This window comes from Vipera berus (genome assembly GCF_964194415.1).
Source record: "Vipera berus genome assembly, chromosome: 6".
NCBI lineage: Eukaryota > Metazoa > Chordata > Lepidosauria > Squamata > Viperidae > Vipera > Vipera berus.
Genome location: NC_138208.1, coordinates 59,811,766 through 59,839,157, shown reverse-complemented (window position 1 = coordinate 59,839,157; position 27,392 = coordinate 59,811,766). Strand labels below are relative to the sequence as shown.

Sequence of the window (27,392 nt, the reverse complement as noted above, 5' to 3'; positions counted from 1 at the left end):
ATCTCCATTCCATAGGAAAGACTGAGAGATTTTATACTCTTCATTCCTAGTATTGTATGTAACTTTAAATGTAACTATCCGCTTCTAACAAATGCAATTCTTTTCTCCAGCTTCTTCAAATTGACTATTACAACCTGACTAAATTCTATGGGACAGTCAAGATGGACTCAATGATCTACGGAGTAATTGAGTACTGTGAAAGGGGATCATTGCGGGTAAACAGATTTATAGCTCACTGGTTAGTTTGTATCAAGACACATTAACCTTCATCTTAAAGAAAATTTTTAGTGAGGGTCAAGGGGGACACTACAGAAGAATAGTAGTCTGTTTATAACTCATTTAATTTGGTGGTGGTTGTTTAAATGTTAATGAAATGACTGTGCTGTCCTATAGGCTCCCCATGTTCCACAGACATGTTACCATAGAGACACAAAGAAAGAAGGGGAAAAAACAAAAGAATTTCTTAAACAGAAAACGGTTTAGTGGTGGTTGCAAGAGAAATAGTTCCTTTGGAGAGCTTCCAGAATTAATGAGATTTTGCTTTAAATATGAAGAACAAGAAGGTAATAAGAAAAGGACGCCACCACACAACAATACATCAAAGAAGATGACATTGATTGGCATCCTCAATTCAGAAGCAAAACAAATAGCTCCAGATGGCAGTAATCTCTCTATGACCTATTACATATCACTTTACGTATTTTAATCTGCTATTAAGAATTAGATTTTGTGATATTTTAGGGGTCGTAAGGAGAAACCAAAAGGGCTCACTCTTCCCTGTTAGGAAGTAGGGAATATTTCAGCTAGAAGCTTAGGTTCTTTTTAACTACAAAGCAACTACTCTATAGTATTCAATTTAAGATAAAAGTTCAGCTCTCTTAGACAAACCAGTAGTGAAAAAGCAAGCTTGATCTCCATCCTGGTATTCTCTAGTCCAGTGGTGGTGAACCTTTTAGAGACCGAGTACTCAAACTGCAACCCAAAACCTGTTTATTTATTGCTGGGTGCCAGGTGGGCGTGGCCCACTGGGTGGGTGTGGCTGTGGTGGTCATGAAAGATTGGCTCGGTGTGGCCAAGGTGGGTTTGGTCACCTCAATGTTGCTCATGGAGAAGGACACCTGTGGGGGGGTGGGCAGGGTTGGGGGAGCTCCAGGAGATCTCTGGCAGGTGGGGCAGTAGGTAGGCGACTCATCCTGTGGGGTGAGGCGAGGCAGGGTGGAGGTGCCATTGCCATGGGGCAAGCCAAGGGCTGGGGCAGCTGCTGCCTGACATCATTGGCCCCCGCACACAGAGGCCAGCGAGCGCATGGGGGCCAACAGTGTCCGTCAGTAGCCACAGCCTGCCAGCCCCTCAACAGGCGCACTCTGGGGCTCTGCAGCCGGTCGCTAGCAGTTCAAAGAAGCTGCCTCTGAGATGGATGGTTGGCCAACAGCTGAGGAGGTGATGGCAGTGGGTCGTGCCTGGGAAAAGGAGAGCATGCGAGGCCAGGAGAGAGGGGATGGGGGGAGGGAAACCAGCCGTGCCGGGATCCATTCAGCCACGTGGGACCTTGGCAAATTAGCAGGCGGTTGGTTGAAGAGGGACAGTTGCCACCTCCAGGGCATGGTGCGGGTGCCCACAGAGAGGGCTCTGAGTGCCGCCTCTGGCACCCGTGCCATAGGTTCACCACCACTGCTCTAGGGTGTTGGAACTATAGTTCCTAGAATTTCCAGCTGCAATGAACTTAACTATACTGTGAAAAGCAATAATTTATACTAGTGTTTTAAGTATAGTCCTCCCCCACCTTCTCAGACGTACCTCAGTCAATCATCTGTCAGGTTACTTGTGGCAGGTACTAAAAGCTTAAAGGGTTAGGTTTATTCTCCTGTTGAATTATTTAACAGCAATAGCCATTTAAAAACGATACAAACATGGAGAACTATTTCAGTTTTGTCACCCACTATATTCATATAGGACTGTCCACTGTGGTCAAATTAACATCAGGAAAAACAGAATCACTAAAAGAATTGAACTGGAAATAAAATGGTGTTTTTGCAACAGCTTCTTTATTCAAGGAAATAGTTTCTTTATTCAATTGCCCTGAATTGCTTAGCAAGGGTTCATTATTTTGTATTATTTTAATTGATCTAATGGAAGATATTGTTTGACTATTTGGTACTTTTAGCAACTTTTTCAGGATTAAGTGGTTTTAATGTTCTTACCAGCAATTCTTTCTCTTTTTTCATCTCAGGATGTCTTAAATGATAAAATCTCCTATCCTGATGGAACCTTCATGGACTGGGAGTTTAAAATTTCTGTCATGTATGACATTGCTAAGGTAAGCATATAAGGATAGATTTACATTATAAAAACCAGGCAATGATTGGAGCTTAATATAACTATATTAATTATTTATATTATATTATATTATATTATATTATATTATATTATATTATATTATATTATATTATATTATATTATATTATATTATATTATATTATATTATATTATATTATTATATTATATTATATTATATTATATTATATTATATTATATTATATTATATTATTATATTATATTATTATATTATATTATATTATATTATATTATATTATATTATATTATATTATATTATATTATATTATATTATATTATATTATATTATATTATATTATATTATATTATATTATATTATTAATTATATTAATTATTTAGTTATATTAATATAACTATAACTGTAACTGTAAATACACACACACACACACACACACACACACACACATATATTAGTGCCTAACTATATAAAATCAGCTTGTGCAAGTTTCTTTCAAGTCCTTTCATTAGAAACACAAAATATGAAATAGCAGATTTGTTGAGAACTGAGCCACAATAAGCTTGGTATATTTCAGTACAGAGAAAATAAAAGTAATTTTTCTAACTGATAGTAATATCCTTAGAGAATGAGAATTTACTTACAAATATATTTATAAAATTAGAATCATGAACTAAAAAGAGGCATGAAAAAAATCATCCTGAACTCACATTCACTGAATCCATTTATGCTGAGTACTGGAAATGATTTTTATTTTTTTAAAAATCATGAAGTTCATGATTTCTTACTTATATTTTTTCCAGTAATCTTTCTGTGTATTCATTTTCTCAGAATGCTTTTTATTTCCAGTAGATAGACTTAGTTCTCAGTGAGGTAGTAAATCAGTAAAAGCTTTCATGTAAAGCAGAAGGTTAAACACTTAGCTCTGCTCCCCTGAAATTTGTTGGAGCAAATACCTTTTGCATAGCTGAAAGTGTATCTGCAAAGACAAATTATAAACTTAAAATTATGTTTATAGAGGGACAAGAATTGCTCCTCTTACCAAATGTATCTAGGTTCTTCTTGCAAAGACTTGGGGGATAGAGAGTGGGGGCACTGAAGGTCCTATAACAAACAAGCCTTTATTTTGCAGTTCTGGCAATTGTTGGGCAGTTCAGTTTTCCTTTTGCAAAATGACTAGTACTGAAGTTTTTATTATATTTTGGCAGCAAGAGTGGTAGAGATGATGAGCTATGATGAAGTACAAAGTAGGGGTTGTGATGGTGGCAGGAAAATAGAGGAGTCTACTTGCCTGAACTTGTCAACAGCCCTTTGTCAGCTGATTATAGAAGAGAGGGAGAGGGCAGATGAAAGTATGCAAGAGCAAAAAAATGACAGAGTGGGAGACCAAGATGTGAATGTGCAGATGAGCAAGAATGTGTGTGCAAGAGAAAATTGGCGAGACCAGGCTGAACGTCCTGCATGTCAACATGGCAAAACAAATCATTCACAAGAAAGATATATTTCAGTTTGGAGAAGATGGATAGATTATATTCAGAATAAATATGGGACTAAAAAGTTCCACTTAGCTTATGAGTAGATTTTAGAGGGATATTGTTATTAATTTTAGTATTAGTATTGATTATATTTTTGCTTAAGTTATTATTATTATGTTATTAATAATTTGAATGTATCTATGTTAAAGGGGAATTAAAGCACATTATGAATTTGGTTAATTTTATAATGGATAATTTTAGTTAGAATGTGATTATTATATCTATAACCCTGTATTCAGCTCTGGGAAGTGGGGGGTAAGGGGGGTGGTTTGGGGTGGGTGGGTTTTGGGGCTAAGTATTGTAAAAAAATAAAATAAAACTCTTTAATAAAAAAAACATGGCAAAACAAGAGGAGAAAGAAAGGGATGCTATTGCCGATTTGACCTGATCATCCCCATGTGTCCGTGGTGTCTTATGAAATCCCTATACATTCTCAGTTCAGTACTTTCAATAAGCAAAAAGCAGCAATATGGGAAGGATTTTAAAAATGGAAATGGTAGCCAGATAGAATTAAGTTCCTTTTCCAAAATCATGGGTCCCAAAAGCTACATAAGATCCTCATGTTCACATTTTTATATCATATCACATTATTGCCTCCTCCAGAGGTTCCAGCCCCAATCTGTGTTATGGAGAACAATTGATGGATGTTTTCCTATCAGATGTTGACTGATGGTTTGGGAATGGAAATAAGGCCAAACAATCCACAATCAGTTCCCTTAAGTTCTCCCACCTGTACTACTCTTTGGTCTTTGGGGGTGGGGTATGGGGTGTGCACTTTCAAGTCAGGTTTGACTTCTGGCAACTGCCTGGGCTAGTCCTTGCAGTTTTCTTGGCAAGATGTCTTGGAAGTGGCTTGAAGTTGCCTGTTTCTTAGGGCTGAGAGAGAGTGACCAGACTAAGGTCACCCAACTGCTTTCTTGTCTAGAATGCAACTACAACTCATGGCCTCCCAGTTTCTAGGTTGGTACCTTAATCACTACACCAAAGTGGCTCTTATTACTGCAGCAATGATTTCAACAGTGAAGGTCACCTCAAAGAAAGGAGGAAACATTTTAACGCAGCCATGAGAAAAACCCAGTGAGAAAAATCTTCCATCCTTGTCTGGATAGGAGGCAAAGAAGAGGCCAGAAAAATGTCTGGATGTCAACTCAGGCCATGATAATTTTGACTTTTTTCCAGCAGGGATTATCTTCAGCAAAATTTCTCAGTAGGTTGATTATCCCATATATTTGTTGGAATCTGAAAAAAACTCATCTAATACCAGAATGACAAGCTCAAATAAGTCCCTCATCCTTAGTTCCTGCTTTATTGTGTGCCTGCAGTTAAACTGGTATCCAACCTGTCCTGCGATAATTCAAATTGCACTCCTTCTGCATTATAAATGGCCTTTCCTCACCTGCAGATAATCACTGTGCAAACATGTCCTGGCAAGATCTCTTTTCTGTTGCTTTCCATTTATTCACACTCTGAGAAGAGACACATTTAAGCAGTCCTTAGTGATGTTAAGAAGAATATATCCCGCTTCTTCTAATATTCTCTACCCAGAAAGTATTAAAACATATGTTGGGCTTTGTCACTTATTGCCCTAGAAGTAAGGATTGGCAGTGAAGATACACAGTGTCATACAGTTGTACATCTCTGATGACTGAGGGGCAGGTGGAACTCCTTCATAATCAGAGATTTCATCCAAAGTGCTCAAAATGTCTGTATGAAAACTGGGGCAGTACCTTCTCTTAGTCCAACACAGTATAGATAGAAGTAAATTGTTTGATTATTTTATTGTTTATCTCTCAGCTGACCAAAGAATAGTGCTTAGAGTCCTTAACGTGTAATCCAGAAGACAAAATTCATACATCCCACATTCTCTCTCAGTGTCAATGTAGGTGGGTGTAATTTATGCTATTTAATCATCCCAGAAAATATATAGCGCCAGAAAAAAGGGTGTGTTAAAAATGAGTATAAATCTAAAGTATTGGGTCCCAGTTTTAATTCTCATTTAGATTTATGGCATATTTAGCTTATTATTTCTCTTTTTGAACTATTCATATGCATACAGGAACATTCTTCTTTTATCTTTCTTAACCAGGTTTTTTTATGACAGAAGTTCATAGCTTCTTTTTTAATAGTAGTGGAAAACTGTCAGGCAGCTGACTGTGTAGAATGGCTGGTTTTTCTTGTAGAATATCTTGTAAGTAAGGCATCTGCTAGCTGCATACCTTCATTCATCCTGATTGAGCAGGGATTTAAAAAAATAAAATATTTAAAACACAATTATCCTGAATTAAGATGTGCAGACTTCAACTCCCAGAATATGGACTTTAACTCCCAATGTTATTCTGAGAGTTGAAGTTCACACATCTTAAAATGGCTAAGGTTGGCAAAATACTACTCCAAAGTGTGATTTGGCAGAGAAGCAGGCTGGCAAAACCCGTGCTGCTTTCACTGACAATTGCCTTTCTGTTTGAGTAATGAGGTAGGCAAGTGGTGCTGTTCTTACTGTTTTAATCCTGGAGAATTTAAGTAAAATGATTGATAGTTTCCCCTGCCTTTATTTCCTCATCCACTGAGTGTTACCTGCTGCCAGAGAAAATAACTACCAATTACAGTACTAAAGGCGTAGTGTGACAGAGACAGGCAAATGCAGATAGTTTAGCCCACTCATCAATCTACCTACTAGAGGTCATAAAGTAGGGGCCCAGGGTGAGGTGGGAGAGAATGATAACTAACTACAGTAGTAAGCTCCATCCTTGACAAGAACTACAGGGGGTAGCAGTGAAGTGTCAGTGGGCAGCTACAATTAGATTTAGACAAAATGGTGCTGCCTCCTCACCCAAGTAAGAAATTGGAAACTTGGGGTACTTCAAGGTTCTGAATTAGGCCCCATACTTTCCAACATTTTCATAAATGATTTAGATGAGAGAATAGAAGGGAAACTCATTAAATTTGCAGATGACCCCAAGCTGGGAGGGATAGCCAACACTTTAAAACTTAGATTCAAAATACAAAAGGATTTTGAGAGGCTTGAATACTAGGCCCTATCCAACAAAATGCAATTGTGATGATGAGAAAAGTAAGATCTTATTCTTAGGCAGGAAAATCCGAATGCATTAGTATAGAATAAATGGTACCTGTTTCCACAGTAGTAAGTGTGAGAGGAATCTACGTGTTCTAGTGGACAAACACTTATGTTTGAGCCAGTAGTTTGTTGCAGCTACCAAAAAAGCCAATGTAGTCCTAGGGTTGCATCAACAAAGGGGTAGTATCAAGATCACATGAAGAGATAGTACCACTTTATACTGCACTAGTAAGACCACACTTGGAATACTGTGTCTAGTTCTGGTCACCAAGATACAAAAAGAATGCTGACTCTAGAAAGTGTGCAGAGAAGAGCAACAAAGGTGATAAGGGATCTGGAAGCTAAACTCTACAATGAACAGTTACAAGAACTAGTTATGTCTAGTCTAATGTAGAGAATGGCTAGCTAGGGGGTGACATGACAGCAATCTTCCAATACTTGAGGGACTGTCACAGAGAAGAAGGGGTCTACCTATTTTCCAAAGCACCTAAGGGCAGGATAAGAAATAATGGGTGGAAAATTATTGAAGCTAGATCCAATCTAAAATTAAGGAGAAACTTCTGACAGTGAGAATGATAAATCAGTAGAATGGCTTGCCTCCAGAAGTTATGGGTGTTCCTTCACTGGAGGTTTTCAATAAGAGGTTAGACAATCATTTTGTATAGGGACTTCTGCTTGAGCAGGGAGTTGGACTAGAAGTCATCCAAGATCCCTTCCAACCATGTTATTCTATGTTCTATGTATGGTCATATAAACTTTGTTAGAAGTCTGTAATACACTCATTAGTGAGACAACTGGAACAAATAACTGGCAAAACCCAGTTCTTTTTCCCAATTTATGCTGACCTTTATAGTCCAGGACTAGTACTATTTCAAAAGAGCTCTAAACCCATGTATAGAAGGATCTCAATTGGGTGAGGATGAGTGCTTCAGAAAGCACAGGCCAGGCATTGCAGCATTGCATGGGCAGATGTTTTTGTAATAGCCAGCACTCCAATAGTCCAAGCATAATCTTTATGATAGTGTGCTTGGATAAGTATTCTAATCTGCTTTCTGGAAGTTCCAACGAAATTTAGGAGTGGACCTAATTACTGGGATCTGATTCTGTAGTTTATAGGTCTACCTAGGCTGACTGTGGGAAATTGTTCAAAATCTGTCTGTGGATTTGAGATGTTGATTTTACTACTACAGAGGAAACAAAGCAAAGGTCTGGGGAATAATCCTTTTGCCAATGAGCACAATGAAATGTGCCTCTATCTTTAGCATCATATATAAGAGTAAGAGTGTTTATTTCCATCCAATTGAATAATCTATTCCCATTCTCATTGCATTGGTTATAGCCCCAAGATGTGTGATGGCTATTGAAATCACCAAGAATTATACTATATCCCACAGATAATGATAAAACATAATCTGGACAACTGTCTATCAGAGGCTTATAAACTATCACAATGGTAATATTTTGTAATTCCATTGTTATATAGAGAAGACATTCTGATTGGTAGTTGAATTAATAATTGGAGGAAGGGCATAATGATACAATTACATAATTGTGTCATTTATATGATAAAGGGATGAAGCACATATAATTATTTTGCTATCATTGTGGTGTTGTAAATGTCACTATGATGCATCATATCTTATAGACATCTTTGTTTACTCTTGGTATAGAACTTGAGAACCTGTAGTCTCATGCCACAATCCTGATCACAAGAACCCTTGCCTCCTTCTGGTTAGTGTTTCCTGGGAACCCATAGTTTTGACTGATATAATCTGAATTTATGGGCATCTTAGAAATGCATTTGCTTCCTGCTGGGTTGATAAGATTGATGAATCAAACAAATAATAGAAATGTAGATGTACAATCCCTGCTGTGAATGATTTCTCACTAGTGATTCTTAGTTGAATGCATCCTTGCTGCAGCAAGAAAAAGCATTGCTTGAATAATAATGCTTTGCCCTGACTCCTTTGTTCTCTTCTGTGTTTTGCTGCTGGGCAATGGTACAAAAAGAGCAAGATAGGAGAGCTTAATTAAGGCCTGGAGATAAGACAAGACAATATGAAAAAATGCTAAAATGGGAATGCCAGATCTTTCTCATGATAACGTAAATAATTAATGCAGACAAATCTGTGGGAAATATTTTTACTCTCCTCCCCATCCCTTACTGGTACTGACATTGGAAAAGGAAGCATCATTTTTTTAGATGATGGTAGAGGAGAGAAAACAGGTAAAAAGTACCCTAGCAGTACTAGGCTGATTTACTCCTGCTCCTCCATTCAGAAATATAAAAGAGCAGATGTACTAGCAGAAAATATGCCAAAATTTGCCCTAATACCTGAGCACTAATCTGCCTTAGTCATCAAGCTTGCAAATGGTCCTTGTCTGTACCACTTTACTGCAAGATAATTTAAGAGCAGTGATTGGTAGATTTTATGGCTTTCTTTCCTTTCTCATTCAGGTCATTGGCTGGGGAGAAAGCTCATCATCAGTCACTGTCCCTAAAGCAGGGATGGCGAACCTTTTAGAGACCGAGTGCCCAAACTGCAACCCAAAACCCACTTATTTATCGCCAGGTGCCAGGTGGGAGGTGGCCCACTGGGTGGGCGTGGCTGTGGTAGTCATGGAAGACTGGGTGGGTGTGGCCAAAGTGGGTGTGGTCACCTCGATTGCTCGTGGGGAGGGACGCCTGTGGGGGCTGGGCAGGATTGGGGGAGATCCAGGGAGTCACTGGCAGGTGGGGTGGTGGGCAGGAGGCTCGTCCTGTGGGGTGAAGTGAGGCGAGGCAGGGAGGGGGTGCCATTGCCGCAGGGCAAGGTGAGGCAGGGGCCGGGGCAGCTGCTGCCTGACACCATTGGCCCCTGCACACAGAGCCAGTGAGCGCATGGGGGCCGACCGTGTCCATCAGCAGCCACAGCCTGCTGGCTCCTTGACTGGTGCACTCTGGGGCTCCGCAGCCTGCTGCCAGCAGTTCAGAAAAGCTGCCTCTGAGGTGGACAGCTGGATGACAGCTGCGGAGGTGATGCAGTGGATCATGCCTGGGAAAAGGAGAGCATGCGAGGCCAGGAGGGATGGGATGGGGGGAAGGAAACCAGCCATGCCGGGATGCATCCGGCCATGTGGGACCTCGGGTGACTGGTTGAAGAGGGATGGTTGCCATCTCCGGGACATGGCACATGTGCCCACAAAGAGGGCTCTGAGTGCCGCCTCTGGCATGCTTGCCATAGGTTTGCCACCACTGCCCTAAAGGGTGTTGATGTTGTGATTCAGGGTCAGCCTGTGGGTTCGGCAGTTGGGTCGGACGACTCAGAGGAGGAGGGGGGTGTTGAAGACCTTGCTGAGGGGGTTGAAGATCTTGCTGATGATAGCCCTCAGGCAGGCCCCTCCCACTTGGTCACCATGGAGACCCAGCTGTGTGAGCCTGACAGTGTGGATGAAGATGACCCACAGCTGGCCCTGTTCAAGGACGCCCGACGCAGGAGGCAGTCAAGTAGGAGTAAACAGAGGAAGGCAATGGGGCTTCTCGGAAGGAGGCAGAGAGAAGCCACGCCCTGAACTCTTTATAAAGGGAATGTGTGGGGAGGGCTGGTTTGCTGAAAGCAACCGCTCAGATAGTGTTTCAAAGCTCCTGTATCTTGGTTCATGTCTTGTTTGTTTTTGTAGTAATAAATTTGGCAGACGTAATTCCAGCCTCTTGCCGTTTGTAAAGGGGTTGCCTTTTCTGCAGGGCCGGTAGCAGGCTGGTACAGAACAGTTGAAGTGCACTTGGGCAACTGGCAGGGACAGAGGCTTCAGCTATCTTAATCAGAATAGACCTGGAAGGGACCTTAGAGGTCTTCTAGTCCAAACCCCTGCTCAAGCAGGAGACCCTATACCATTTTAGATAGATGACTGTCCAGTCTTTTCTTAAAAACTTCCAGTGATGAAGCAACCACAACTTCTGAAGGCAAGCTGTTACACTGGTTAATTGTCCTCACTGTTAAGAAGTTTCTCCTTAATTCCAGGTTGCTTTTCTCCTTTATTATTTTCCATCCATTGTTTCTTGCCTTGCCTTCTGTGCTTTAAGTTGACTCCCTCCTCTTTATGGCAACCCCTCAAATACTGGAATACTGCTATCATGTTCCCCCAGTCCTTCTTTTCTCTAGACTACCCATACCCAATTCCTGCAACTATTCTTCATATGTTTTTGTTTCCAGGTCTTTAATCATCTTAGTTGCTCTTCTTTGCACTTTTTCCAAAGTCTCAACATTATTTTTGTAATGTGGTGAAAAACTGGATGCAGTATTCCAAGTATGACCTTACTAAGGCTTTATAAAGCGCTACTAATACTTCATGTGATTTTGATTCTATGCCTCTGTTTATACAACCAAGGATAGTGTTGAGGCTTCCAGTTTGCCACACAGCCGCTATGGACAGTTAGGAGACTTGCTCTCTCTCCCCCGTCCAGTTTTGCATCACTGGGGGCCCCTGAAAAGGGCCGAAAGTCACCCTGAAGAGGTGACCAGCAAGGACGGGTGCTCGCTGGATCACGGGAGAACTGCAACTCTCCTGTTATACCTGGTGATTCCTCCAAACTGGTGGACTGGCCATTATGGCTCGTTTTTAGGCTGTGAACAGCTGAAGTCACATTTTCCACCAGGCAACTCTTAAAGCAGCACAGAAGAGACTGGGTGAGATCTACCTCTTTTACACCCTAATTACTTTCTGTATCTCCTTAAGCTGCTAAGCATTCTCCTCCCTGAGGCGGGGGAAGGGGGACTTTAGCCCTCCCTCCAGAAAAAGCAATGACTAAATATCCAGGGGCATTTTAAACATTTTTCATTATTTACTTCTGTTGGAAATCTGGGTTTCTTCTTATGAAAAAAAGAAAAGAAAAACTGAAAAGATTAAGATAACTTTGGGACTCAAAGGGAAACTTTAAAAGGGGCCTGGCTGACTGCCCAGGGAAATAGATAAGATACATAACCTTGAGAGCTCTGAAACAACAACTGTCAAAGGCTCTGTGTTCCCTAACTAGAAAAAAAATTCTCTCTCTTGGATTTTCTAAGTGTAAAGCCTTTAGTTTAAAATACCAATATGGAAGAAGGCCAGGAACAAAAATTCTTTATGGATGAAAATCAACAAACTCTCGCTATGTTGAAAACACTAATTCAAACTCTTACCACTACCAATGAAATACTAAGAGGCTATGTGAAGGAACAAGCCCAAACTTTGACCACAACTAAAGAACTATCTATACAATATTTATTTATTTATTTATTTATTTATTTATTTATTTATTTATTTATTTATTTATTTGTTCTTATATACCGCCCTTCTCCCGAGGGACTCGGGGCGGTGTACAGAGTAAGGTAGGTATACAGATTGAACAATAGTGAAAAACAATAGAAAAAACAACTGAGACCCCAAGAGCTATCAGGCCAGGCCGGACTGCTGGAACAGGTAAGTTTTTAAATCGCGCCGGAAGAAATACAATAGAAAAAAAATGAAACATTCAAATACTATGAGAGAAGAATCCACAATTCAACAAATATCGATATTTGAAAATCCAGAAAAGATATCGACAACTTGGAAAAAGGAAAAGGTTTCTTATACAACACAAAAGGAACTAGAGGATTTAGAAAAAGAACAGTTGGATGAGAAGACAAACAATTCAGAACAATCATGTCGATGTAGAAGAATAAAGAGACAACCCACTAGACCTACAAGTCCTCTCAAAAAAATGGCAACTGGATGGCTTTGCCAATATCAATTAATATACATGATATTACAAGGAGATTGGTTCGATGGCCCATAAACAAGGACATGGAAGATGATTTGGCAAAGGAAAAAAGCCAGAATAAGACTCAAGAAGAATGGAGTTTTGACCATCTTATCGAAATCTAAAACAGAATGTACTTAAATAGATAAGATGTGCATGTTGAACACAAGACATTGTTATGAACTGAGATAAAGAAAAAAAATTGGTCATTAAAATTTAGAAGTATAAATACTAATAGCTAATTTGTATATTGATTTGTGCATAAAGGTCATGTAAAGGTGAATAAAGTAGATAAGCTAAAAACCTATTGTTGAAAGTAATAAATAGGTCTATATAGAACGTTAAAAACAAAAATTATCAGTTTAAGCAAGAGATAGCAGATACAAAGAGGAAGAGAGGAAGTATTAAATATTGAAATAAAAAAGAAATTTTGATCACTACTTAAAAAAGCAAAACTGAAAATTAGCAAAAAGGAAAGATATCATATTGTATCCTTAATTTATTGACATAGAGGGTGAGAAGTTAAGTAAATGGGATGTGTATTTTGAATATTAGATTTTGTGAGGAATGGTGATAGATGAATTGGGAGTATATTAAAAATCTTGGGAATGATAAATATCAAACGTTAAATCTAAATGTTAGTGGAAATTAAAATTGAAAAATTTATTAGGTCATTGATTGTCTAAAAGATTGTATGTTAAAACAACTAGAATATGTGTAAACTAAAAACTATGGATATATGTAAGAAAGTTATTTTTATGTGATTGATAGGATACAACCTGTCTTTAAATTCACAAATAGACAGTACATATGAAGGGAAAAAAGAGAGGAAATGTTTATGGTAGCAATCTGAAATCTGTAGTAAAGATATCTGTATGTAATTGAATTACTATTACCCAGCCACCATGCTGCTTTTCAAATATGTGAATGTAATATTAGAAAATCAATAAAATTTGTAAAAAAAAACAAAAAACAACCAGGGTTAGTGTTAGCTTTTTTGACTGCTGCCATACACTGCTGGCTCATGTTTAAGTGATTGTCCATAAGGATTCCAAGGTCCCTCTCACGGTTACTGTTTTTGAGGCAGATTTAACCTAAGCTGTACTTGTACCTTTGGTTTTTCCTACCCAGGTGTAAACCCTTGCTTTTCTCCACATTAAATTTCATTTTGTTAGATAGGGCCCATTGTTCAAATCTGTCAAGATCTTTTTGGATCATTTATGAAGATATTAAGGACTATTCATTGAGTATGGTTTGTCAGCCAATTACAAATCCATCTGGTGGTGAAGCTGTCTATTCCACATTTTTTTTACTTTTTCAAGAAGTAGATTGTAATCTACTTGTAGTCAAATATCTTGCTGAAGTCTAAGTATACTCTGTCCACAGCATTTCGCTGATCTACTAATTTAGTCACTTTGTCAAAGAATGAAATAAGATTGGTTTGGCAAGATCTGTTTTTAACAAACCTGTGCTGGCTACTAGTTATAACTTTATTTGTTTCTACATGTTCACAGATCTGTTTTTTGATTATTATTTTCCAATATTTTCCCAGGTATTGATGTTAGGCTGATTGGTCTGTAGTTTCTTCGGTCTGTTTTTCCCCCCTTTTTTTGAAGATGGGAACCACATCAGTTCTTTTCCAATCCTCTGGTAGTTCCCCAGTGCTCCAGGATGTTTAAAAGATATGATACAATGGTTCTGACATAAATGTGCCAGTTCCTTCAGAACTCTGCAATGTAATCCATCAAGTCTGGGTGATTTATATTCATCAAGGTCAGACAGGTATTCTCTTACCATTTTCTTGCTTATTTTAATTTTTATTTCTAGTCTGTCTTTTACAGTTATGATTTTGGTAGGTTGGGCTATAGTTTCTTTTTGCATGAAGACTGATGCAAAGAATGAGTTAAGCAGCTCTGCTTTCTCTCTACTGCCTGTTACTTCCTTGCCATCTTCTTTCTCTAGTGGACCGACTGTTTCCCTGAACTTTTTCTTGTTATTTAAATGTTGAAAGAAACTTTTTTTAATTATCTTTGACTTTTGTTGCAAGTCTTTGTTCATTCTGAGCCTTTGTTTTCCTGCCTTCATCTTTGCAGATTCAGGCTATATGCTGATATTCTGCCTTAGTTATGTGTCCCTCTTTCCATTTTTTGTCTTTCAGCTTGTCAGAAAGATTTTGTGCAACCATGCTGATTTCTTCCTGGATTTCTTGTTTTACTTTTCCAGTGGTATTGTGTGGGATTGGGCTTTTATTATCGTATTTTTCATAGCTTCCCATGCTTCTTGAGTTGTTTCCCCTTTAGGACTTTAATCCATAAAATTTTGCTTAGGCATTTTCTGAGTTCGTTAAAATCAGATCTTTTAAAGTTTAAGACACTGATTGGATTATATTCTATTGCTTGTGTTTGCATTATATTGAATTCCAATATGACGTGGTCACTCTTGCCCAAGGTTCCAGTAACTTTAACTCCCTCTATCACTTCTTCTATATTAGTAAGAATTAAGTCCAGTATGGCTTTTCCTCTGGTTCCCTCCTTTACCTTTTGGATGACAAGTTGATTAGGAATCTGTTTGTTCTCCCAGTTGCTGCAGAGTTTATCTCCCAGTTAATATCAGGGTAGTTAGTCTCCCATTACTACTGTGACATGTTTCCTACATACATTTGTTAATTGATTAGCAAAGTGTTCATCTACTTTCTTTGCTTGGTTGGGTGGCCTGTAGTATATGCTTATAGCAATGTCATTTTTCCCCCTTTTATATTGACCCATATGGATTCTAGGAGGTTTTCATCCTTGATTTTATGTATTTCTGTAGAGAACTAGTGATCTTTTATATATAATGCAACTCCACCTTCTCTTTTGTTAGGTCTGCTTCTTTGGAATAGTTTATATCTTTCCATCAATACATTCCAGTCATGAGTTTCATCCCACCATGTTTCAGCAATGGCAACTGTATCATATCTACCTTCATGTGCTAATACTTCAAGTTCACCCAGTTTGTTCCCTAAACTTTGAGCATTAGTGTATAGGCATTTAAGTCCTTTATGGGTCTTGGGTATGTTTCTTATACTGTATCTCCTACTCTGTAACCGGGACTTCCATCTTTTCCATTACTCTACTTCATTATGTTTTTATTTTTTATTTCTGCTTTCTCTGTACTTCCTACTTAATGTAGGTAATGCAGAAAGAAATCAAAGTTCTGTTGATGACACCAGTTTTTAAGCCAGTGATTCATTTCTAAAATCCTTTGTTCCTTCAGTGGATGTTGGCCTTTTGTTGGAAGTATAGATGAAAACACCACTTGTCCTCCTAATTCTTTAAATTTCTTTCTTAGCTGTTTGTAATCTCATTATTGGTTTCACATTCATTGTTGTATCATTGGTCCCCACATGTAGTTGAAGAAAGGGGTAATAATCCGTGGGGTTGATTATTTTAATAAAGTAGTCAGTTACCTCTTTGATTTTTGCTCCAGGAGACAATATACCTCCCTAGATTGACAATATACCTCTTTCAGATGGGCTGAGTGAAAGGTTGACATGTGAATGTACTTGATGCTGGTAACTTGTCTTTCTGGCTTTTTCTGAACATGGAACTACAAATATTCTGCAAGACTGGTACATCTGTGTTTAAAAAGGGCCCAGCTGACTGGGTGGTTGGTGGAGAAAAGGTAGAGTGGTAAGGATCTCAAACAGTGCATCAAGAAAACATCTTAATCCTGCACTGCCATTCACTCATTAGCCAGGTTATTTTAGTACTTCGCTTTGGTCTTCATTTCACCCAGACTACAAATGGAATAGGAAGCAGTTTTGTCACTTTCACCTTAGCTCCTAAATATTATAGACTTTTTTAATTAATGCATTTAACATTTTTGAATCTTTTATGTATCATCTCAGCAAACAAATATGGAATAATTCCATTATATACTACAAAATGATATTTCCCAATCCAATTAGTTGTATAAACATTATCTTTGTCATTTAAAATTTTGTCAAACTTATAATATGTATTTCCGAAGTAGGTTGAAAGTCTTGCAAATCTGGGATATTTTCTTTAGCTAAGGATTCATGCTTGGGCCTCTACTGAATTGGAGTTCACATTAATTTTTACTCAAGATTTCTTTAACATGATTTCATTTAGATATAGTGGGAACTACAGGTCTTAGAATTTCTTGCCAGCTTGGAGAGTAAAATCATGCAAGAATTGTTTTCAGGTCAGTGCTGTGACTGGGCTGGAGATCTAATTTCCACTGTCAAAAGCAAGCTCTTCCAGTCTATTTCATACAATTGTTACTAATGGTATTATGCTGTTACCTTCTGCCTCTCTGTTTCACAGGGAATGTCTTACCTGCATTCAAGCAAAACAGAGGTCCATGGGCGCCTGAAATCCACAAATTGCGTTGTTGATAAACGTATGGTTGTAAAAATCACTGATTTTGGCTGCAATTCTATTCTGCCATCTAAAAAAGGTACTTAAGGGATATGGAAGAAACCATTTACTCTCTTTAAAAAAAAGAATATCACCCATGCTTTGGGAATGGGAACATAGGAAACTGCCTCATACTGAATCAAATTATTGGTCCCTCTAATACACCAGTACTGACATTGACTGGCAGTTAATTTGCTGAAAGGACTTACGCAGAGATGCCAAAGATTGTATGTACTAGGACTCATATACAAAGAATGTGTTTGGTCATGAAGTCATGGCCCCTCACGACAACATCTTACACAATAGGGGCAAGCATATTTTGTAGTAGGTAATACACTACTTTTATCTACCTTTTAGTTTCCGAGGCAAAGAGGGCAGTATGACGACTGTTATATTGCTAGGAATGCTGGCCTTTGTAGTCAGTCAGATCTAGAAAATCTAACAATGATGCAGATGATGCCACTGAGACAGAGACAGTAATATGTGTTTTTTTATATGTGATTAAATCAGGATTATATGTGATTAAATCAGGTTTTGCCACAGCTCTTTTTTAAACTCTGAGAAGCGATTTTTTTATTGAACCATCACATCCCCCACCTTTCTTTTAATTGCAGCCTATATGAATTCACTAATATAACAAGAGACTTGAGGATCCACTTCTAAATTACATTCATGTGTCCTTAAACTGATCTCGATCACCTTTTTCTGCTTCAATAATACATTAGAAAAATTATGACTCATAGCAAAGTGCTTTCCTTCCTCACTGAGAGGAAGGGAATCATAATTTTTCTAATTGCTACAAATACAAGGCAGTTAGACTGCTTTTGTCTGGCGGCCAGATCTCAACAAGTCTCTTGTTCCTTAGAGTTGGTTCAGTGTATTCCCATAGAAAGTAGACCAACTTTGTTTCTTAAACTATTTTAATCCCTTGAGAGATCCTTGACACATTGTAGAACCACCTGACCAAGAATATATTTCAGCAAATAAAATGAGCAAGCACAGTACATTAAAGATGGTCTTAACATCAGCTAATGAGTATTATCTCCTATTGGACATATACCCTTGAGAACTGAATTTGGCCTTCACATACTCAATATATATACTTTTACTTTTAATAACACCATATATGAACAAGTTAAAGGCACACCCATGGGATCACCCATATCAAACATTATTGCTGAGGCTGTTTTGCAGAACCTTGAACAGATAGTCATGTCTGATTACCAACCCAAGTTCTGGGTTAGGTATGTAGATGACACCTTTGCAGTCATTAAACAATATGACACCACCAAATTCCTACAAAAACTCAACTCAGTACATCCGAACATCCAATTTACAGCAGAGGAGGAAAGCAACAATTCCTTACCTTTTTTAGATGTAATGGTCTACCGACATCCAGGTGGCAATCTTTCAACCACGGTTTACTACAAAACTACTCACACTGATTGCATCTTACACTATTTAAGCAACCATCCAACTTCCCACAAAACTAGCTGCATAAGAACATTGTTCAAGAGACTCAAAACACACTGCAGCACAGAGACAGCTAAATCCAAGGAGAAAGCTTACCTTTACCACGTATGCAAACAAAATGGCTATCCACCTAAATTTGTCCAATGATGTTGCAAGGACATTCAAACCGTGATTCACAGAACACCACAACCTGGGCAACCATCCCATATATCAACGGGGTCTCTGAAGCGACTGCTAAAATCCTGGCACCATATAATATCAACACTGCGCACAGTCCCAACCAAACTTTACATTCTAAAGTAATGCGCTTCAAAGAACCATTATCCAAGGACAATTTATCATCTATTATCTACAAAATCAACTGCAACAAATTATTTATTTATTTATTTTATTTGTATACTGCCCTTCTCCCGAAGGACTCAGGGCGGTGAACAGGGCAATACATATTAAAAAACAAGATACAAAAATTAAAAACGATTAAACAAATGCCCATGAATAAGTTAAAACACATTAAAAATAGATTAAAACAGATTAATAAAACCCAACCCCATCCCATCAGGCCAGGCCAACTTGTTCGAAAAGGTAGGTTTTGAGATCGCGCCGGAAGGAGCGGAGGTCAGGCGCCATCCGGAGCTCGACCGGAAGATGGTTCCATAAATCCGGCGCACCCACAGAGAACGCCCTCCCCCTGGGGGCCACCAGTCGACATTCTTTGACCGGTGGCACCCTGAGGAGGCCCTCTCTGTGGGAGCGTACTGGGCGGAGGGAAGTTGACGCCGGCTGCAGGTGCTCCCAAAGGTATTCCGGACCCATGCCATGTAGGGCTTTGTAGGTCATTACCAACACCTTGAATCTCACCCGGAAGACAACTGGAAGCCAATGCAGCTCGCGGAGCAGAGGTGTAACATGGGAGTGTCGGGAAACTCCCAACACAACTCTCGCGGCTACATTCTGTACCAGCTGGAGCCTCCGAGTGGTCTTCAAGGGTAGCCCCATGTAGAAAGCGTTGCAGTAGTCCAGACGAGAGGTCACAAGGGCGTGAGTGACCGTACGTAAGGCATCCCGGTCTAGATAGGGCCGCAACTGGCGCACCAGGCGAACCTGGGCGAAGCCCCCCCTAGTCACAGCTACTATATGGTCTTCTACAGAAAGCTGTGAATCTAGGAGGACTCCCAAGTTGCGAGCCCTATCTACGGGGGGTAATAACTCACCCCCCATAGAGAGAGATGGGATATCCTGAATATCCCAAGATGCCGGTACGCACAGCCACTCGGTCTTGTCAGGGTTGAGTCGAAGCCTGTTCCTCCCCATCCAGACCCGAACCGCCTCCAGGCAGCGGGACATCACGTCGAGGGCATCACTGGGGTGGTTTGGGGTTGAAATGAAAAGCTGGGTATCATCAGCATACTGATGATACCCAACTCCAAAACCACGAATGATCTCACCCAGCGGTTTCATATAGATGAAATTAATAGAATTAATGGAAGCCAAACCAATATGAGAACAGATTAAATTCTCAGATACCTGTCTGGCTACTCATATCTACAAACATGTTTTCCTTCTGTAAATCAGATCTCTGGACTGCTCCTGAACACCTCCGTTGTGGTGATGTATCACAGAAAGGTGATGTGTATAGCTATGGAATTATAGCGCAAGAGATTATTCTGCGTAAAGAGACCTTCTACAGTAACCATTGTCGGGATTCTAAAGGTAAACACGGTGCATAAAGAAAGGGGTGACTATATGTTTACACTTTAAAAAAGAATTAATATATTCCCAGAAATAGAAATAGAAAAAAGTATAACACAGTTGTACCACACGTACAGAAAAAATGTTATATTAACTGAAATGTAACAAAAAGTAAAAAGAACTAAAAAAGAAAGATTCATAGTTCATTTATTATTAACATTAAATTAATTCAATCTTAAGCCCATGTCGAAATATATTGTTTCATTATCTCATTTTTAGTACATAAAAACATATCAAAAAGAGATAGCATAATCATATACTCGAAAACACTTGTTAATATTAGAAAGATGTCTACCTCATTTGTATAACTTTATCTTCTTTGCCATGCCCTATGCTAGGTCAAAACATCCTGAAATGACACGTTCTATGTTTTAGCAATATTGTTCAATTTATGTCTTTAGCTCTAATATTTTCCCAAAAATGTTCTTGCTATAATTTGAAATAAAAACAAAGCTACAGCTGAATAAGGTCAAACTATATCAATTAAAGAAGCTTCAAATTTCATGCAATGCTAGCAAAAAAAGATCTCTTTTTAAATATTATTTAAATTCCTAAATTTGTTGAGGAAACCAACAAATACAAAATAATATTTTCTGATGAATTAATTGCAGTCTTAAATCAACATTTTCTGACTCTCAAATCCTGGAGTTTCCAAGATTGGATATTTCAGTTCTTTATTTCATAGTTCATTTAGGTAACAAATATGAATTTTCAGCCTGCTTTTTCATATCAAATTGGATTGTTGGTTTCCGTTCAAGCACTGAACCTCTTAAGAATTCTAAACTCGCAGGCACCTCTGGGGCTGCTAAAGGATCTGAGCCATATTGTTTAGTTAGCACAGGTTTCACATTTATATTTTACCAAGCAGAAGTTATAGGTAAATAATATTCATAGCACAGTCTTTAGAAGAAACACTACGAATCAACTAATATAAGTCAACTTCTTTGGCCCATGCATTTAGTAAAACATCTCTCTTTTGATTTGGTATCAAAACGTTAAGTGCTTACCTACTAATAGCCAAAAGTGTCTGGCAATTTTCAAAGGCTGGGAATGAAGGTTCTCCCCTTTAACAAGTTTCTGAATTTGCTCCCCCCCCCCAATTTCCCAATAATAGGATCATATTGTTGGTCAGCATCGCTGAGTGCATGTTACTGTACATATTCCAGCAGGAAACTCTGTGGCAAATCTTTCCCTCCAGTTCCCTTCTGTTTTGCTGGCTACTCTTACACTTTCTGTGTTCTGAGAGGGACAGAAGAAAACGTGAGAGGCAGCAATACATTAGCCACTTTCTTTGTGTAGTCCTTCTGGCAAACTGGTGTGGATGTGTTCCCCAAAACATGAGGAATGAGTAACACTACAAATGGATGCATTTTGCCTAACCACCCTCTAGAGCAGTGTAATTGAATATTCATAACAAGAATGACCCAATCTTTTTCATTTACATTGACCTTGATTTTCTTGAAATCTAGAATTTTGAAGGATACATAGTTAGGAACAACTGAAATGTAATAATAAAACGTTTAATGTTTTGTCACTATATTTTAAAATGTTTTTAAAAGATTTAGAAGCATATTTGTAAGTGCCAAAACTTTCTTTTAACATTTCTTTCCTATTTGCCTTCATTTTGTCCCATTTATTTTTGCTGCATATTTTACAAATGCAACGTATTTACACAAAAAGATAGGGAATGAAATTATAGCTGAGCAACAAGAGATAAACGAAAAAAGTAAAAAGGAAGATAAATTAGAGTCAGAATAGAGCTGGAAAGAGACACAGGGCTTTTTTTCTCATAGAACGCTCAGAATGGAGTTCCGGCACCTTTTTTGGATGGAACCTTGTAGGTTAGGCAAGTCAGGTTGTATGACATGTGTGAGTTCCGGCACCTTTTTTTTTTTTTTTTACAAAAAAAAGTACTGAGGAGACAGAAGATCTTATGAGATGACACTGATGTTTTTAATGACCTTTTTTCTGTTATAAGAACTGGAGAAGATGTGAGTGAAGATTTCAAACCTATATTTATATCTCATTTGCTGATAGCACAGAATAGCAAATATATGTTCAGGATAGGAAAGCAAATACAAGGAAACCACTGAGTATCATATTAAATTGCTATAACATCACTTTAAACGCTTTTATTTTAGTATATTTATCCTGTTTACAAAAACATTATTTATTTATTAAACAAATTTATATAGCCACCCAACTCACCTATAAGGAAAACCTCTGGGTCCAAAGGAATTCACTAGAGGTGTCACTTGCTTCTGTAAGCTAAAGCATACTATTTTAAATATCAAATAACTTGTTACAGGAAATCTATAATTGGGACTCCCAACTTTTAGCTTTAGCTTCAGTGCATCTGGAGAGTAGGAAAAATACCAACATCATACTGTTTCCTTATTGCTTTATATACTGTGTGTAGTAACAATATGCTTCAATTGCTCTTGATTCCTCTGTTTACCCTAGTAGGAATTTTATTCTGGCATGCCACACAAATAGAAAAATCATAGTCTATAGTTTTTATCAAAGAATGAACAGGTTTATTCAGAGCTAGGTTTGAGCCTATCTTTATTTATAAAATATTTCCTTGAAGGTTTCTGTTTACCTGCAACATTTCTGTTTCTATGCTCCTACTTCTTTGTATCCTCCAAATATATTAGATTTCAAATCCCATTTTTCCCAAAGAGTGGGAGTTTCCCCAGGTTGAGCAAGCATATCCATTGTCTTTTTATGCTTAATTTTTTTATGTTGCATATTTTCTCTCCCACTCCAGAAAAACTTTGTAGAGTAGAAAGCAGCGAAGAAGAACGGCCATTCCGGCCAGATCTTTCATTGGAGACAGAAGGGGAGCGAGAGCAAGATGTACGTTCTAACTGAAACAAGAGGGGTTTTTTGATGAGAGTCAGGTATCGAACAGTGTTGTGGGTCCAGTGTTTTTTAATTACACCCTATAATGAGCTTCTATTAACAACCTCATGGAGATCTGTAAAATGTAATTAAGTTTTCTCCAACTGTACCACTGTTAGAATGTAGGTTGTGCCAAATTCCTACATAGCAGCTGGAGTTTAAAGTGCAAAAGGGGGCAGTTAAAACGATGTTTTATACACCTCAACAGACATAAAAGCAACCCCCTTATATTTTTCCTACCATATTTCTTCTAACAAATTATTTCTAATCTTGGTGCTTCATTGGGAAAACAGACCCGGTAATAATTTCCTTTGGGGAGGTAAGAACAATGGGATAGATATGCTACCAGATCTGGGTTACAAAACCTAGAAGGCCACTAAATGAAATCACAAGTGACTTTTTCTAATTCTGCAGCTCATATCTATAAGCCCGCCCATTTACTTATTTATTCATACCATTTATAATTTTTCCTGTTTATATATACACTTTATATGTACACTTAAGGAATACCAATAAAAAATGCAACAATAAAATCAGTGTTATTAAAGCAATCAACAGCTTAGCAGATGAGATGTGTTTTTGCTTTTTTAAAAAAATACTGTGCAGGCGTGTAAGACAGGTGGCTAACCAATTGGAAGAGCACAATCTATGTTCCTGTACCATAAAAAAGGAGGCTTAATAAAGTGTGCAAATTCACCTACAATATCTTTAATTTCAATCTTCATAATACAACCAGTGTGTTGTAGTGGTTAAGGTGTTGAACTAAGAGAGGAGAGATCCAGGTTCGGTCTAGCCTCAACCATGGAAACTCACTGTGTGACGTTAAGCCAGTCACTTTTTCTCATACCCAAGCTAAGTCACAGAACTGTGGTTATAGGGGAAAAATGGAAGGAATGCATTGTATAGTTAGTGTCTTACGATCCAGGGGGAAAGGTAGACTATGTTAAAATAAACTGCCTAACTAGTTATTCCATTTTGCAAAGAAAAAGAGTTGGAACTGGAGGTACTGGTTAATATTTGACACAATACGTGTAGCAAGGAAATGGAAATTGGGTGGGAAATGAGTGAACTGTATCTGAAGGAAAAATGCAATTTTGATATCTTACCATAGATCCCAAAATATATTAATTAACCCTGGTTTGGATTATGCATCACCAGATACATTTTCTAGTGAAAAGCTGCTGGGAAGAAGATCCAGAAAAGAGGCCAGATTTTAAGAAAATTGAAACTACTCTAGGTAGGATATTTAGGTAAGAAAATAATATACATTAAAGCAAGGTTTTATATAGCAATATGTTCAGGATATGGGCAAAAGTAAATCACAATCCATTATTTGATTAAAAAAATGTCCATGTATGAGAAAAGAAGATAAAAAGAAGGTAAATAAAGGGAAGAGAAATAAGTAAAACAACATGGTTATTTACTGTAAAGTTTAGTGATGCAAAAATCCTGTTGGATCATATTCAGGGATATCAAACTACCAGCCCACGGGCCAGTTGCATCATACAGAGGCCGTGCCCACCCCAGCTCCGGCAATGCAAAAAAAGTCGCGACACATCGCGACACGTCATGTGATGCAGCGAGTTTGACATCCGTGATATAGGTTGTTCTACCCAGGCTCTTCTCTTCTCTCTGTCTCTTCTCTGTCTCGCTTACTCTCTTTCTCCAGGTAGTCCACAACCTGTGAGCACAATTGGGACTGGAATTTCAGTTGTAAATCCTGCAACACCTCTCATAGCAGGGACTAGGGCAGGCCATCTCCTTCCCCATCACTGACTAGAATCGATTCTGAACGTATATCTTCCTGACTATTCTCTCATTCATCTCTCTCTCTCTCTCTCTCTCTCTCTCTCTCTCTCTCTCTCTCTCTCTCTCTCTCTCTCTCTCTCTCTCTCTCTCTCTTGTTAAGATATCTAGTGTAGAATTTAAAACCTTAAATACTAACATTCTTACTTCTTTTTCTTTTGAGACTGATCTACAACTTTTAAAACCATCCTTAGTATGTTATTTTTAATCTATTTATAATTATTATTCAGAGGGAGAGAATTGGTGGTTGTTCCTTTTGACTGTATAACATTTATAGATTAATTTCCATTAAGTTCTATTTGCTTTTTTTCTTTAAAAATATCATTTTTGTTTTTACAATATTCCTAGCAACTACCACAGCCAAAACAATGAGAGCTATATGGACACATTGATTCGACGTCTGCAGTTGTATTCACGAAACCTGGAGCACTTAGTAGAGGAGAGAACCAAGCTGTACAAAGCAGAACGAGATAGAGCTGACAAACTAAATTTCATGCTTCTCCCACGGTGAGTGTTGTCCACCAGGATATAATTGTTCTGTTCCAGCCTACAACCAGCCCTGTTTGTGTGTCAGAGACAACCCCTTTTTCCTTTTAGCAATCAATAGGCTGGAAAAAACCCAAGCCAAATTTATTTACAGTTTCAAATAATAAAGTCTTTTAAACAAAAAAGCAGCAGAATATTTTCTTCAACCAAAAATACATGATTCAAAACATCCAACAAGAGTTAAACAAGAGTCAAACAGATTAGCAAGAACAGACCAGGATTCTCTTTGAATGTCTCCGAATGGTTGCCTTCAGCAACCAGCACCGCCCACACCTTCCCCTTTTATTATCTGTCCCAAGGCGTGGCTTCTCAATGCCCTCTCCTCCTTTCACTGAGTTGCCTCATAGATTTTCTCTGCTCTGCTCTGCTGGATTGCCTTCTGCTTCTAGTGTCTCTGAACAGATTCAGCTGTGAGTCCTCTGAGTCCAACACCTCCTCCTCACACAGCTGAGCCTCATGAGGAACATGACTGGAGGGGCAAGGCTGAGAGTCTGCAGTGCATCAGAGCCTCCCTCTGACACTGAAGGCTCTCCAAACCCTCCTCCTCCTCCTCCTCCTCCTCCTCCTCCTCCTCCTCCTCCTCCTCCTCCTCCTTAGATTCCTCAGACTCAGCTGCTGGGAGCACAGGCTGACACTGAATCACAACAATAGTGTGCATCTGCAGGGGAATTCTGTTTATTGAAGAATTGTGAACAGATTTATATGTTTCTTGTCCAAACACTTAAGGATAAGCTTTTAAAATCTATGTTGAATATATTTGTATTTTCAAAAACATTTACAATATTGAAGAGCATGAGTAATTTCTCTTGTTATGTCTGGATAGCATGCAAAAATTTCTTCTGCTTTCATGCAAATTCTATTCCTCTTCAAGAGATACGAAAATACCATTTTCAGAAAAAAATCATTCTTCTACAAATGGGTAGAATAAAGTTTATATTTTTCAAGTAATTTTGTTGAAAAAGGACATATAGTCTTGAATTTTCTTGGGCATATTTTAGAAAGGCCACTGGTATTGTACCAAGTGCTACTTTGGAATATTGTATCCTGCTTGCCATGCACAGTGTGCATTTGTGAAGATAGAAAGTCTGATCTATGGAAGGATGGTTTTTAAATGTAATACTGTATTTATGCTATTTCAAATGCTACATAATTAGACCAATATACTTACTTTATAAATTATAGTTTGTTGCACGGTCAGCCAGATATTCAGATTGGATTTGGCATTTTTGTCTATCTATCGAGTCCTTTCCAAAGACCTGGGTAGACAGATCTACAGTAGATGTTTCATGCTGTTACAGATATCATCGCAGGATGTAAGCTGTTCTGAGGAAAGCTGCCTTTTGCAATTGACTGATGGTGAATTTGTCAATGCTGATGGTTCTCAAGTGCTCCAGTTATTTTGAGATTGCACCCAATGCACCTATTAATATTGGTACTACTTTTGCTTGCTTTTGCCATAGTCATTCTCTTTGCAGGTCTTTACAGTATATTGTTATTTTCTCCAGTTTTTTTCTCTTATATTCTGCTGTCTCCAGGCACTGCCACATCCACTATCCAGACTTTTTTGTCTTCCTTATTGAAAAGTTAAGTCTGTGATGTTATATGGCAGGTACCTGTCTTTTTGAATTCTAAAGTCTGAGAGCATTTTACCATTTTCATTTTCTATTACTTTCTAAATATTATGTTCCCACCAGTTTTTGCTTACCGACAAGGTATTCCTTGTAGCTCTTCCAATGCACCTTTGTTGCTCTTTTGTCATGCCATTGTTTGTAGTCAGTCTGTGCAATTTTCTTGCAGCATCTAATCAGGTAGT

The 27,392-nt window shown here is 38.3% G+C and overlaps 1 protein-coding gene across 1 annotated transcript in view; it reads left to right on the top strand.

Moving 5' to 3' along the window:
- The window catches only part of GUCY2C (guanylate cyclase 2C), a gene marked incomplete at its 5' end in the record, with an annotated part of 75,265 nt that overhangs the window by 34,286 nt on the left and 13,587 nt on the right, over positions 1 to 27,392 (top strand). The window contains 7 exons of the mRNA XM_081330636.1: positions 111 to 215; positions 2,231 to 2,317; positions 17,009 to 17,141; positions 20,147 to 20,284; positions 23,094 to 23,182; positions 24,386 to 24,477; positions 25,382 to 25,540. Of these exons, the coding sequence (XP_081186762.1) occupies positions 111 to 215; positions 2,231 to 2,317; positions 17,009 to 17,141; positions 20,147 to 20,284; positions 23,094 to 23,182; positions 24,386 to 24,477; positions 25,382 to 25,540 (803 nt within the window). The remainder of the gene's footprint in view (positions 1 to 110; positions 216 to 2,230; positions 2,318 to 17,008; positions 17,142 to 20,146; positions 20,285 to 23,093; positions 23,183 to 24,385; positions 24,478 to 25,381; positions 25,541 to 27,392) is intronic.